At 44.7% G+C, this 13,865-nt stretch overlaps 2 protein-coding genes across 2 annotated transcripts in view; one reads left to right on the top strand and one right to left on the bottom strand.

Moving 5' to 3' along the window:
• The window catches only part of KDM2B (lysine (K)-specific demethylase 2B), a 17,189-nt gene extending 12,969 nt beyond the window's left edge, over positions 1 to 4,220 (top strand). Inside the window, exons 6-10 of the mRNA XM_010085212.1 lie at positions 1,116 to 1,279; positions 1,692 to 1,853; positions 2,116 to 2,217; positions 2,536 to 2,754; positions 3,238 to 4,220. Coding sequence (XP_010083514.1) covers positions 1,116 to 1,279; positions 1,692 to 1,853; positions 2,116 to 2,217; positions 2,536 to 2,754; positions 3,238 to 3,419 — 829 coding nt within the window. The 3' untranslated portion in view covers positions 3,420 to 4,220. The remainder of the gene's footprint in view (positions 1 to 1,115; positions 1,280 to 1,691; positions 1,854 to 2,115; positions 2,218 to 2,535; positions 2,755 to 3,237) is intronic.
• Positions 4,221 to 6,236: 2,016 nt separating this feature from the next.
• RNF34 (ring finger protein 34, E3 ubiquitin protein ligase) lies at positions 6,237 to 10,656 on the bottom strand. The gene is made up of 5 exons (XM_010085201.1): positions 10,442 to 10,656; positions 8,685 to 9,074; positions 8,318 to 8,371; positions 7,868 to 8,069; positions 6,237 to 6,464 (listed from the first exon to the last, which is right to left on the bottom strand). Exons 1-5 carry the CDS (start codon positions 10,643 to 10,645, stop codon positions 6,277 to 6,279), a joined length of 1,038 nt encoding a protein of 345 aa, XP_010083503.1. The 5' UTR covers positions 10,646 to 10,656; the 3' UTR covers positions 6,237 to 6,276.
• Positions 10,657 to 13,865: the final 3,209 nt, after the last annotated feature.

Below are 13,865 nucleotides of genomic sequence, written 5' to 3'. Positions count from 1 at the left end.
TGCTGGACCAGCCAGTCTGGGTCCCGCTGCGTCGTGGTGTCACCCTGCCCCCAGGACTCGCTGGCTGCTAACGCCACCGTTTGTTCAGTTCAGCTATTAAATATTTCCTGAGATACAGCAAGGATCTCCCCATGCCCCCGGTGTGCTCGGAAGGTCTGTGCTGATTGTTTCCCCGTAGAGGGGACCCGAGGAGCGATCCCGTTCCTGTTCTCTGCCGGCAGAGCTGATGGAGGAATCCTTTCACAGCGTGTCCGTTCAGTGCCCGGGGTAGCAGGGTGCGAGCATTGCCGCAGCGGGCGACTGTGCGGCCGCGGGAGGCATTGCTGGACAGATTTCTGTGTTTCACTGAGCTTGCAGTAAAGTCACTTACTGGCTGTCATCTCGGCTTCAGCTGCGATGTGCACGCAGATGGGCAGGTTGTAACGGAGACGATTTCCTAGCGCAGTCTAGTAACAAACGGGGTAAATGACAGAAAGGTTGAGAGGTTGATAATTCAGTGCAAGATGTGCGTGGAGTGCCTCCTCCGTGGGCCGCATGGTGTCACAGAAAGCTGGGAAATGCCTTTTTCACTTCAGCCCAGTCTTTTCTAGTGGCAAAATGAGAAAATGCAGAATCACACACTGCTTGGGGCTTCCTGCTGGTTGCCTTTAGAGAACCATAGAGAGTGTCAAAACGCGTGAGCCATGTAGTCAGGAATGACACAAACATGGAATGGGGAGGGAGGGATCTGTTCTACAAAATTCCCTGGCGAGCACAGGGAAAGTCAGGACAGGAATACTTAAAACTCGTCTTTACATTCAAAAGGTGAGAAAGATGTGGCTTGTCTTGAGGCTAGAAAATGGATTTTAGGAAGTGCTGGGATCCAAAGTTGTCGATGCTTGTGATTCTGTGGAAGTAGTTCTGGGCTTTATTGCATGGTATATTTGATGGAGGAACTTAAACCTGCGTACCATGGTGTGGTGTTGGGCTTTTCTTAGCATTGCTCAGTCTTATTTTTGCTGTTTTCAGTTAAATGCTGTCGTTTTCCCTGCTGTTTAATGACATCTTTTAAAATCTTGCAGAAATCCAAAACAAGTGCCAAATTAAGTGCTGTTGGCTTTTTTCTTTTTGGGTAGGTGCTGTGACAAAAGATTATGGACCAAAATAGATTTAAACCATTGTAAATCCATCACTCCACTTATGCTTAGTGGCATTATTAGGAGACAGCCTGTAACCCTTGACCTTAGCTGGACAAATATCTCTAAAAAGCAGCTGAGTTGGCTTATCAACAGACTGCCAGGTGAGTGATGTTTCCTGACCACTTCACTGAATGGAGCAAACCCCTTTGTGTCTAAACTGCAACCTCTGGGACCACAGGGATCCGGGTGTCCCAGGAGAGGAGGTAGATACGTGGGAATGAAGCAGCGGTGGGTTAAAATGGGCCCAAAAATCAGTTCTAGTGTGACTGCTTGACGTCAACGGGTCATGTTGCTGTGGGAAGCGCCTGTGCTGCCGTGATGAGCGCAGGGATGAAGAATCCAGGTGGTGGGAGGGATGCAGAGCTGGGCAGGAGGAGGTTTATGAGGCCCCTGCTCACCCTGGACTGTTCATCAGAGCAGCACCAGGCTTCACCCAGCCTGTGTGCGCTGTAGAGATCGCTGCGGAGGTCTTTCTGGGTACACCACATGCTCCAACCTCTTCTGTATCTGCAGGTCTCCGAGACCTGCTGTTATCAGGGTGCTCGTGGATAGCGGTGTCGGCACTTTGTAGTTCCAGTTGTCCTTTACTCCGAACTCTGGACGTGCAGTGGGCAGAAGGACTGAAAGACGCACAAATGAGAGACCTCTTGTCGCCGCCCACAGATAACCGGCCAGGTAACGGCGAGGAGCATGCGGGAGACTGTCCCAGCCGCTCTGGGGCATGTTCTGCTGCTAGTCCCCCTCGGAGGATCCAGGCAGAAGCCCCCACAGCTAGTGCCGGCGGGTTCTGGGCTTTGCTGGCGTGTGAGGGGTTCAGAGGTAGTGACTGGCAACGCCTCCTCGCTGGAAGCCCCTGGGTAACGAGGGATGTTCTCTGGCTGCTGAACAGTCGTCTGAGCCACTGTGCTGGTTTTCTGTCTGACTTTCTTCTCTTCAGGCTGCAACGGGTGTACTTTAGAGAGTATGGAAACACTTTCTTCCAGTTCAGGGAAGGAGCAGTTCTGTGGGTCATGCCACATTCGCCCGGATATCAGCTCAGGTGAAATTTTGAGCAAATCAGATCTGCTTTCTGGCATGCACTGCACAGCCTACTGCTTATTCCCGACGTGTAATTCCGCTGGGCCCCTGCAGTTACGTTCATCCCTTTTGTTTTGAAATCAGGAGGTGGCTTTTGTCCACGTGCCTGTTCCAAAAATATTCCTGCTGATGTCCCCTCCAAAGCTCCAGACAGGCAAAAGCGTCTGAAGTTGACGTAGGGCAGCAGTGTTGTGTGTCACAGTGCATTTCGTATAGATCTGCGGATGTTTGCAACACGGGGTGCGATTTGTGAGTGTGACCTGCTGCCTCTGCTTTCCAGGTCAGATCGACAACCGGAGCAAACTACGGAACATCGTTGAGCTGCGTTTGGCCGGGCTGGATATCACAGATGCTTCTTTGCGGCTGATCATAAGGCACATGCCTCTGCTCTCCAAACTCAATCTCAGTTACTGTAACCACGTGACAGATCAGTCTATTAACCTGCTGACCGCGGTCGGAACCACCACGCGGGATTCATTAACGGAAATTAATTTATCAGGTAAGCAACACCAGCGCGGGGAAAGGGGGTGGAGATGCCCGTTGGCGTGAAGCCCTCATCAGGGGGAGCGGTTTGACACGGGGACAGGGGAAGAGCTGGGGCCCTTCCCCCAGGACTCCCTGGGAGCAGCCGGATGTGCTGCCCGTGTAAATAACCCCGCGGCCGCTCAGCCTTTCCCTGGCCCTCACCAGCTGCCGGGACCGCTGCCTCCTGCCGAGGAGCCGTGTGTGGTACCTGCTCGTCCTCTGCGGGGGATTTTCCAGTGCTGCACATCTGGCGTGCTTGGCTTTATCTCCTCGGTTCCGCAGCAGACTCACAGGGACCAGAGCGTGGCAGTGGGGCTGTGGCTGCATTTCGCTGTCAGCATAGCACAGGAGGGGCAAAAAGGACTTACCGTGGTTGGGATGAACCATACTCGTGCAGGAGAACAAACAGAGACACACTGTTAAATGTCTCCCTCTTTGTGTGTTTTTTTCCTGGCAGACTGCAATAAGGTGACTGACCAGTGCCTGTCCTACTTCAAACGTTGTGGAAACATCTGCCAGATCGACCTGAGGTACTGCAAGCAAGTGACAAAAGAAGGCTGCGAGCAGTTCATCGCAGAAATGTCCGTAAGTGTTCAGTTTGGGCAAGTGGAAGAAAAACTTCTGCAAAAACTGAGTTAGTTAAAGGACACATGTAAATACTGGGGCGAGGGGGGCAGGGACTAAGAACACGTAGGGATTTTATTTTCAATTGGGAACTTGGAATATTGGAAAATACCGCGATCGGATTTTACAACTCTTGTTGAGGAGAGAAGAACGTGAAACTACCCATGTTAAGAATTTCAACTTGTGCCACTAATTCAGTCTACCTGGGATGTCCTGCACTGGCTCTTATGCAAATTCATAAGGCGACTGTTACTGGTGATAATTGTTCACACCCGGAAGACGACTGATCTCCAAGAAATACTGTTATTTAAAGTACCACAGCATGTGCTTGGTAGTGTAAATTTGATTTCTGCTTTTCATTTCTTAACAACAACAACAAAACAGTTGGTGTCATTAAGTGGACCACGCACTGCATTTCTGCCTTCTTAACATGTTTTGTTTTGTTACATCTTACATTATGCAGAACTATTTTTGTACAAAAATTGTTTAAAAATTATTTATGCAATGTTTGAATGCATTACCAGTGTTTCAGTTTTGATTGCCAATTTTTATCTTTACTTATGGTAGGCGAGAACTTAACCTATACTTCGTAGACAGTATCTATCTACAAACGTGCCCAGGTCAGGAAAAGTAGGTTAATACTTTCAACTTCAAGCATGTTTTAATGGAAGTTTATATCCTGCTTTGTATACTTCAGAAGTGACATAAGCATGTTGTGGAAATAAGGTGTAAATTATAGTTGAAGTAAAACACTTTGCCAAGTTTTATCTGTATAGAAATCACCTTTTTCTCAAAATTTTAAAAAAATTCCAATTTCAGCTTTTGCACATAGGAGGGTTTCACTCTGTAGCATGAGCTCTTGTACTCAATATAAAATTAATTTATACAGTGAGTCCAGCCGTAGAATAAATGGTCAAACGTAGTCTCTCTTTCTTTGAAGTGTGAGTTGAGTTCTCATTTAAGGTTTATAACATGGTTATTTCCTGATTGTAAAATTCTGCATTCATAAGTGCCATTGTTGTACGGTGTTGTTTTCGTAGACCTTCCTGATGCAGTTTTACCTTTGTTGAATTTGTATAAACAATTGTACAAAAACAGGTGCTGGCTCTGCAGGTTTGTTCCAATGCCGGGTTGTTTAGGGGTGGGGGGGGCTGTGGGTGGTGTTACAGGTGGGTAAAGCTTGAGCTGAGTAACCAGCCCCTCCCTGAGCTGGTAAAGAAAAGAGACAGAGGCTGAGCGAGCCCATCACAAATCTTTATTAAGCTTGTGTGGCTAATGATCAGCACGGAAATAACATCCAGGGTATGTTTTTCTTCATTAGCTCACCCACTGAACAGAGACGCCAGGAATTAAGTACGATTAAAAAGTTACTTCTAAAAAATAAAGCCATTGAGAGGTTTGCTCCCTTCTGAAAAATAACCAGCAGTGTCTGTAAGCTGTGTGTTTTATTTTGAGGAGGAGCCTCTTTCTCTTTTTCAAGCCAGCTTCATTCTTCACATGAAGGACAGTGTCGCAGAGGTCAGAGTTCTGGGGTGCTACCACTGAGGCAGAGCATGTCCCTGTCTCCATCCCTTCAGGAGCATGGGGACAGTTAAAAAGAGAAACTGTAGCTTCCTTCCTCAACCTGCTTAAAGGACAACAGCCAGGACCGACTCGTTCCTCCCTCACTTTTATGTACAGTGAACTTCCTTGGACACTTGTCCTGGTCATGCTTGTCTGCAGGCCGCCTGTCCCCAGAAAAAGAGCTTTTCCTGCCCCTCTCTTCCCCCCCGTCCTGTCACAGATATCCTACCAGATCTGGTAAAATTCTTGCTCCACAAGGACCCGTACCCCTCCTGCTGGCACAAAGCCCAGCTGGAAGTGGGGCCCAGGGCTGACAGCAGCACAGGGCCCTCAGCAGCCATGGGGAAGGGTGGTTAATAGTGCCGCGGCCTTGGGTACAAGTCTCCAGATGTGAGGTTTTAAACAAATACCACACTTCCTTTCCCTTATCCGTACTAAACCCCTCCCTGGTTAAGGTTAGCAACACTGTACATTCCACAGGTTAGCAGCAAGTCATTTATGACCCTGATCAGTATTCACAGTTACCTCAGGTTCTCGGCACATGGAGTACAATCATGACAGGTAAGATCAGTAATTACAATAGGCAGGAGTGGACCACAATCATATGGGTTACTATACCCTTTTAAAAAAAATCTTATTCCTAAACTAAAACCCACTTGGTGATGGTATTTGGACACCGCAGGGCAGAGCCCTGTGAAGTGACAGAGCTTCCTGTCCCTTAACAAAGAATGGCCGAGACAGCAGATGTGTAACAACAGACATTCTAAACAAAGCAATCGGCATAAAATAGATTGCGTAAGGGCTTCTGCGCAGGGACAGTTAATGGCAGTGCGTCTACAGTCGTATTTTATACTGTTAACACTGTTGCAGGGACAGTGTTGGAACAGTTACATTCTACAGTTGCATAAAAGCTGAATATTCAACAGATATATTCCTTCTAATGCACTAGGCAACGTAACACGCTAATACGGTCAAGCAGCGGTGTTCTCTGACCACGTGCTGAGTACCGAACGCAGTAATTTGGGGCGATATTCTTCAGAAGAGAGCAAGAACTGCTGTAAACAGTTTGACTCGAAGAGTTTGTGTGTTTAGAAGGTAAGCCAGGCAGCGCTATTACTGTACACACAGGCATCGTATCGTACTGCCCAACTGCAGGATGAGGATGCTGTAGAAAAATGTTTCACAAACCTCTAGATCCCAATGTTCAAAATGCTGTGTTTATTGAGAAGTAAAAAGCGCCCCACCTTTTATCACTCCTGCCTGCAGCACTCCTGGAAGGGCGACTATAAAATCCATTTTTGGTCTTGGCTTAAGACTTGAAGACGTGCACGGCCCGTACGACGTACTGTCGGCAGATGGGGCACTCGCTCATCCTCTTGCCGCACTTGGTGCAAGTGACCATGTGGCCGCACTCCAGCAGGACACAGTCGATCACGGCGTCCATGCAGATCCGACACAGGTTGTCGTCGTTGTCGTTCAGCTGCATCTTCTCACCCTCTGAAACACAATGAGAGGGAGGTCAGGCATTCAGGCCCTGGAAAACCAGTTCAGTTCTAGCCCAGGCAAGCGCTCAAATACACAGGTAATTGATCGTCAAGTGGTGCTGATCCACCTTCACAGTAGTTTTTCTAACCCACAGCTAAGAATTCCTTCAAAAAACCCAAAGAAACGAGAACTAGAAAGCCCCTAAGTGAACATCCAATATTTGGCTTTATTCTTTAAACTCAAAGACCATTTTCAATTCAGAACATGACAACGGTGAAATAAGGTGCTGGATTAAAATTCAGAGCATGTTGGTTTTCCATCTCTGAGCTTACTTCGTTTGGCAGAACGCTTTCCTCAGAAGATTAAACACAATAATAATAAAGCAGACTAAGAATTGGAAGCCGTAAGTAGGCTGTAAAGATGGCAGAACTGAACAAAACCCGTCACGTCTCATTGCAAATAGACAACAGCCCTTATCAATAACACAATGTTTGTCAGGCCATGGAAAAAAAAATAAAAATCCTTAGTTTAAAGCTTGATTTTGACAGGTTTTCAATTCTAGTCTATGACCAAACTGAGGGTCTCACGTAAGCCATGTTTTGACACTAACAGTCCCTCACCTTCACAATCCTTCTCCACCCCAATCAGGTGATTATTTCACACCCGATTACCACAGTCACCATCACGCTGTGCACTGGCCCAGGGCTATTAAGTTTTCCAGTCACCACGGTCCCCTGTTCTCTGCAGCCTGGCTGCTGGATGCAGGACTGAGGAGCCAGGCAGGCACTTTTCAAGCTGGTAACGACAGGAAAAAGTTCTCCTCAGACTGTGCTCTGTGAGCAGGAATCAGTCTGTGGCTCCACTACAATCACACAAGTGAAAGGCTCCAATTGTTGAGGAACAGAAGAACACGAGTCACTGAGCTGCAGGCACAGAGCCCCTTTATCATGAAAACACGGACTGACACCAAACCACCTGAACCTGGACTTTGGCCACTGCAGCTTTTAATTCTGTACTGCAGTAAAAGACCTGAGTGGCTGTGGTCTGCTGTCAGCTTTTGAGAACCTCTCATGATAATGCCCTGTGAAACCTAAGAAAGGAGGTAGAAGTGCCAAGTTTCATGTTCTCTGAGGAACTGGTTCTCAGTTGCGCAATTTTACCTTCACCATGAAAGCTGAGCTCTCTGACCTTTGGAGAAAAGTGTCAAAAAACCCAGCACAATCCTGGAAAGCTTCATTTACTCACTAGAGCCACATTCAACTACTCTAGATGCAGCTCGAGCTGTTAAAACCCACTTCCCAGTTGTTCCAGCTGAGCACACCGAGTCAGATCCAAGTCCTCCTGTCGGCAGAAGCAGCTACTGTAAACCATAAAATAAGTAGCCTTAAGAAAGTGAGAATTAAATAAAAACATACGTGTCTTGTGGTTTTCTTCACTCTCTCTGAATAGTCTGCTCACTTTTTCCACAAGTTCCCATTTTTCACAGCATCCTGAGTAGTTGACAAAATTACACGCAAGTATTTCCTTCAGCTGCCGAACACTCAACCCTTCAATGTCTTCCAGACTTGAAATATCGGACAAAGATGCCCTCACTCGCTTTCTGGACAATCCAGGGGTCTGAAATACATCAACTGTATGTTCTTAATTGTCCCAGTAAGTTCAGAGCACCAGATTTGGTGCTACATAAAGCTGCAGCAACTTGGGTAGAGTTTTATTCTTTTTTAAAGCAAGTATTTGCAGATATGCCTTGCTAAACACAGCTAATTCTGAAAGAACTAGAGTGTGACAGTAAATATTGACAGAGAGCTGAACACATTATGGTGTCACACACCAGAAACTCACTATTTGGATAGTTCATGTCTCACCTGCTCTTCTGCACTTTCTTCTTCTTCATTTATAGAAGATGTTTCCGTTTGTCCCTGTGTACAAAATGAAATTCATCAGGACAAAAACAAATTATCCCTTCTAAAATATTTTCCTGTGTACCAAACTGATCACAGCTGACAACGAGATGAAGTTTCAATTGCTACTAATTGTTACTGATTTAAGTCACTTCTATCCTCTAAACTAGTAATCTTACCTAGTGACCTTCTGTTTTCAGGTGAGAGATACAAAAGGCATTTTTCCTGCCACCCAGAACTGTCCCAATTGGTATTTTATTTTAAGGCGATGCATACCTATTTAAAAAAAAAAAGCTATGCTATACCATAAACCACACATTAATTATTGTACCCGTAAAGGTGTTCCATTTCCCGTGCTTCCCCTCCTGTTTGCGTGTTCTCCTTGAGACGACACTGATACAGACATAGAAAATGGACGAGTAAAAAACCCCGAAGTCTGTGACCGTGAGGAATGCAAGCTACTAGCGTCCATGTCCTCCGCCGCACCTAATCCGTGATGGCACAGCACGAGATCCACCAAGTCTTCTTTCTCCCTGCAAGTATCTGTTGGTATGTTTCTGAGAAGCAGATACTGACGCAGATCCTTCACTTTCAATCGCATTAACTGAGGTCGCTGAAAGGCTGTTTCTTGCAGCAAGTGACAAGTGGAACATCTTCTGAGATTCTCTTGCAACACTGAACAAACTGAGCAAAAATCCTTCTTGCAGTCACAACACACGTGCTAAGTGGAAAGAGAAAATAACCATTCAGCTGTACGTCACAGAAAACAGAGCTAGACCCTGCTCTCTCCTTCTCCAGGCTGTGTCATCTACTGTTAGTGCCTTAGTCGTCACTTTTGAAATTTATCGTGTTTAGGATTTAAGTCTAGAAAACTGCCCTGTCAAGTAGTTTTGCAGGTGTTCCAAGGCAGTGTGCTGCTTCTGTAGCACTACTGTAAGCTGATTTCAGGTTTCAGTGAAAAACAACTGTGAATAAACAAATGAATAAAGTATTCAAGTTGTAGTTTAGACAATAAATGAACTTGAAAGCCAGTCCACTTTATGGTATGTTAAAATATTTTTCAATATACTAAGTATCACTGCTCTTTTCTCATGTGTAAAAAAAACCCACCAGTATAATCCCCAAATTTTTAAGAACAGACTTCTTCTTCCATTGATTCAAAGAATTTGAAGTAGCCCTTAAATGTGATTAATCACATGGCAGGTAAATACTCCCCATATGTCACTTCTGAAGAAAGCTTTGCTCAAAAGACTCACTGCAATAAACAAAAGCTCAAATAGACAAGGCTTTCAGCAGCAATTTTAAATTGTCATCTCATCCTCTGTGAACAAATCCATACTCTTCCAAGTTTTTTAGAATTTTAGCAAATTAATATTACCTTCAGAAAATGTCCCTGCACAATGCTCAATTCAACAAAGTGTTTGCCCTGCAAACAACAGGACACATAGGAAGGGGAAAACTGAACACACGAACTGAAGAGTAAGCTTTCATATTTATCTAAAAGAGCTGCAGAGAATTAGGTCACTGGGTGGACAAGATCATTATGCTGGAGAGTCACGATACATAGAAATAATCTTAATGATCTTGATTTTATTTTTCTGCATTAACCCACCAACCTGCCTCCAAATGAAGCAAGAGGTTGTTGGAGCTCAACAGCATTTAACAGAACTAAACCAATCACACAAGTATTTCACAGAAAGAAGCTGTGATACTACATTGCGAGTTTTTAGCTCTTCCATCACCCAGTTTGTTCACTCCAGTACTTAACCACTATGTTTGGCATCATCTTCAAAACCAGATTTGTTTTAATGTTTAAGATTCTGAAGCTAAAACACCTATCTTACAAATTAGAATCCACTCATTTTTTTAGCTCAGACCAGATCCAATGTGTCACCGATTAATGAACATCAGACCTCTTAACTTCTAATCCTGTCTGGCGTTAATTTCCTGTGACCTCAGAATAAGGCACTTACTCCTTCCCTGGCTACCTGCCTCGGGTCTCCTTAGCTAAGAGAAAATACCCATTCACCTCCCACTACGCCTACAGATTAATGAGTAAAAATACTATGTAGTAGGAAATATACTCACTTTTTTCCTAAAAACTGAAAAGGAAAGTCCACAGGCTTTGCAAACTATGTTAGCGCCCGCCGCAGCTGGAGATGGATATGCCGAGAAGTCTGTGTTGGGTGCAAATCTGAATGGGCCAGCACCTCCCCCAAAGCCAGCCTGCTGGCCACGGACAGCTCCAGTACCCATCACTTCATTCAGCAAGCCACAGCAGGAAGCCCACATGGAAGTAGCTCCCGCCTGAAAACATTCACAAAGAAAAAAAAAAAAATATCTGAAAGCCCACGTCAGATGTGATTTGCTACTGAAGAGCTACTTCATCAGACATCATCCCAAAAGCATGTGGTGTGAATTCCCAGAGCACCAGGAATTCTGTACACTAACATCTCTAACAGCTCAATGATCTCTACTTCCCAGCTGCAAACCAAAGTAGGTAAGATTTGCTTCCGAGAGGCTAATGCAGGCACAAGGAGCTCGCTTTAGTAACTCCCTTTTCTAGCAGAGTTCCACACAAAAAGGGTAAGGAATTTGAGGAGGTAACGCGAAAGCAGAGCAAAGAAGGAAGAGACCAACGGCCAGTCGTAGGCAAGGGGCAAAACCCAGAATGACGACAGGCAGCAACACAACAATTTACTGTAATCAGTGCAGAGCTGTCCCCAGCAGGATCTTCTCCAGAACTAATCCAGCTCTTACATGACTCACAATAAAACTCTCTAAAAAACATTTCTGGGTCCTCAAACTCTAAAGTAACAAACCAATCTTTATTAGAAACTAGTTACGGTCTCGTTTCTCTGAGAGGGAAATGAAATGTTTTTCAAGACCTCCCTGAACCTGCTGTTTTGTTGTCTTACAAAAGGTCTAACAAAAATTAAAATAACTCTAAATGAATTTAATCTATGTTATTTGGATTTCAGTTTGCAATTTAATCTTAAAACATTAAAAAAATTCTAAATACATAAATAAATTGCTACTTTTTATCTTTTAAAGCCTTTAGCACTAGATTCTCTATCAAAAGTGCATATTAAAGTTGGAATTTGGACTCCAAGCTGCTCAGGTCACATGTTTAATCACTGTCATGTGGCCCACTAAAAATCTACCGAAAAAAACCAACCCAGAATCACACTGGGTTCTTTTCTAAAGGAAGCCAAGTGGTACAACTTCCTTTAAAGTCGTCATGTGCCTTCCCCACCCCCCATACTCACAGTCTCTGTAACTACAGTGGTTACAGCTGTTCTGCATTCCAGGGCACCATCTCTCCCCCCCCCGCCCTCCGCAAAGCACGAGGACATAAAGTAATTGCTTTGGAGACTTGTAGTTCTGGCTGTAAAACCTAAACCAACCAGAACGCACACTTTGGCTTAGTAACGATGGTATTTCTGTATTAAATTGCATATTTCCCCTGACCCGAACACAGTCCTGTTACATTTGTGGGAACTCAACACAGTAACTGGGAATACGCCAGAACATCTCCTTTCAAACCAGTGAGCACAAAAGGCAAGAGGAGAGTCCTCACGCTGGCTTAGAGAGCAGCTGTGAGAAACAATCACCTGGGAGCAAACATGTTCTACAACAGCACCTTCATCTATGTGCCTTAAGTATGGAACATCAAAAGCATCTCTCCAACCCACACGAACCTGGTACTTCACTTTTACTGGTGTAAGCAGACGTTAAAAGTGTTGCATACAGTGAAATATCGAACACAGTTGGTCCTTTTGCTTCTAAGCTGTGCAACACAGAACACCGTGTGCAGTTATAACATCAAATATACATGCCACAAATTAAATTCACTAGTTTAATTTTACAGGTATTTCAAGAGCAAAACTCATCCCAGGCATAACAAGAAATTCATCTCCACGCATAGGAGAAAATCTTCCTAAGCTTCCTGTGAATGGTGTTGAAGAGGGATGAACTCCAGCGGCCAGCTCTTCCCTGACCTCCAGCCACGACACAGGCAGCCCCAGCACGTGGCTGCGCTCACAGATACACCGTGCGCTTGGAGCCTGTCTCATGTGTAATCAGACTTTCGTGACAATCATTAAACCATCATCAAACTAAGACTTGTTTTCTGCTTTTCGATAATAAACATATCTATACTAATTTTTCCTACACAAAACAAGTTATGCATAATTATCCTAGTTTATTAGGCAAGAGTAACTTTTCAGAAATACATTCTGTAAACCAATTACTTAATCCAAGAGAGTTGCAAGTTTTAAAACTTGGGACTTTTGAAAAATATTTTTTCTCATCTTAAGGGAAAGTTGTCATTTGCAGAAACATTAATTCCTCACATATTCGTAAAAACTGATGAGCTAGCTTTATATTTAAGAGGTTTTAAAAGTCATAAACAAATAACATAAAAATAAAACACTGAACCAGAAGTGTCTGTCCGAATTCAGTTTGCTTCTTTATCTGACTGGTTTTTTCAGGGGGTCACAGCAGCAGCAGGACACACAACTGAAAGGACACAACATAATTGCTGCCACAACCCTTGCCTGATAAGTTTAACACCTGCTTCTCACTTATTTTAATCAAGAGCCCATAACAACTGCTCAGACATCACTGCCAACACTAAATAAATATATACTTAGGAAACTTTTGTTACCCATTTTGGATACCTGACTGTTGTTAGTATCAAACAGAAAGTCTCTTTACACTTACTGCCAAGCATTCAGTCATTTTAAGGTGAAAGGTAAGGCACTGTGGGCATCATTAATTTTCTACTTAAGTCAGCTGTGGATTCTTTCTCTGCTCTAGTGTCATTAACCGATAATTGAATTACAGTGTCTAGACTCTTCGTATTACTCTGTAAAATAAATTAGACCGTGCTGAAAAGCACGAACACAAGATGCAAACTGAGATACACTAAACTCCTTCCCTTGAGAATTAGTTAAAATTTTGCCAATTTCTGCACCAAAAGCCTTTCCAACTACATCAGTCACTGCTTCCATAATCTCTTCTCACAAACTGCCACCAGCTATCTTCTTTCTCCGTACCTTATGTGTCATCCTATAGGGGCAAAAATACTGCATTTGAACTTCTCTGCTCTTGTTTTTGGCTTTAAGGGTGTTTAGTACCCTCGTGAGAATTTCACTTCAGAAAAACACCCACGCCAAGAAGCTGGGAGGCTGTATGCTGCTGCTTACACATCTGTGCAAGCAGGATGTGCTACCAAAGCCAAAGAGGAGAGCAGCAGAAGGGATTTTATTTTCTTTTTGAGCTGAAATTTCGTCTTTACACCCACTCTGAGATCAAGCAAAGCTGCTTCAGGGACCGAGCCCCCCCCGGAACCCGCCGAACTGGGAGATTCTCATCGCCACAACCCTCAGCCCTGACCCGAAAGCACAACGACAACCCTGGAGGCGAAAAAGCTCCTTTGGGGACCGAACCCGCGGCCGGCCGACACGGGCCCTCTCGCCAGCCCCTGCCGTGCCCCCAGCTCACCGGC

This window comes from Pterocles gutturalis, unplaced genomic scaffold (assembly GCF_000699245.1).
Source record: "Pterocles gutturalis isolate BGI_N339 unplaced genomic scaffold, ASM69924v1 scaffold44401, whole genome shotgun sequence".
Taxonomy (NCBI): domain Eukaryota; kingdom Metazoa; phylum Chordata; class Aves; order Pterocliformes; family Pteroclidae; genus Pterocles; species Pterocles gutturalis.
Note: the sequence above shows the minus strand (reverse complement) of the source record. Positions and strands in the feature narration are given on the sequence as shown.

What these genes read in the sequence shown, in the direction of transcription:
- RNF34 (XM_010085201.1), bottom strand. Translation starts at nt 10,645, where the DNA reads ATGTGGGCTTCCTGCTGTGGCTTGCTGAATGAAGTGATGGGTACTGGA. An exon ending in GAAATGGAACACCTTTACGG is followed by an intron (nt 8,372 to 8,684) that starts GTACAATAATTA and finishes TTTTGTACACAG; the next exon opens with GGACAAACGGAAACATCTTC. An exon ending in TGAAGAAAACCACAAGACAC is followed by an intron (nt 6,465 to 7,867) that starts GTATGTTTTTAT and finishes ATTGTGTTTCAG; the next exon opens with AGGGTGAGAAGATGCAGCTG.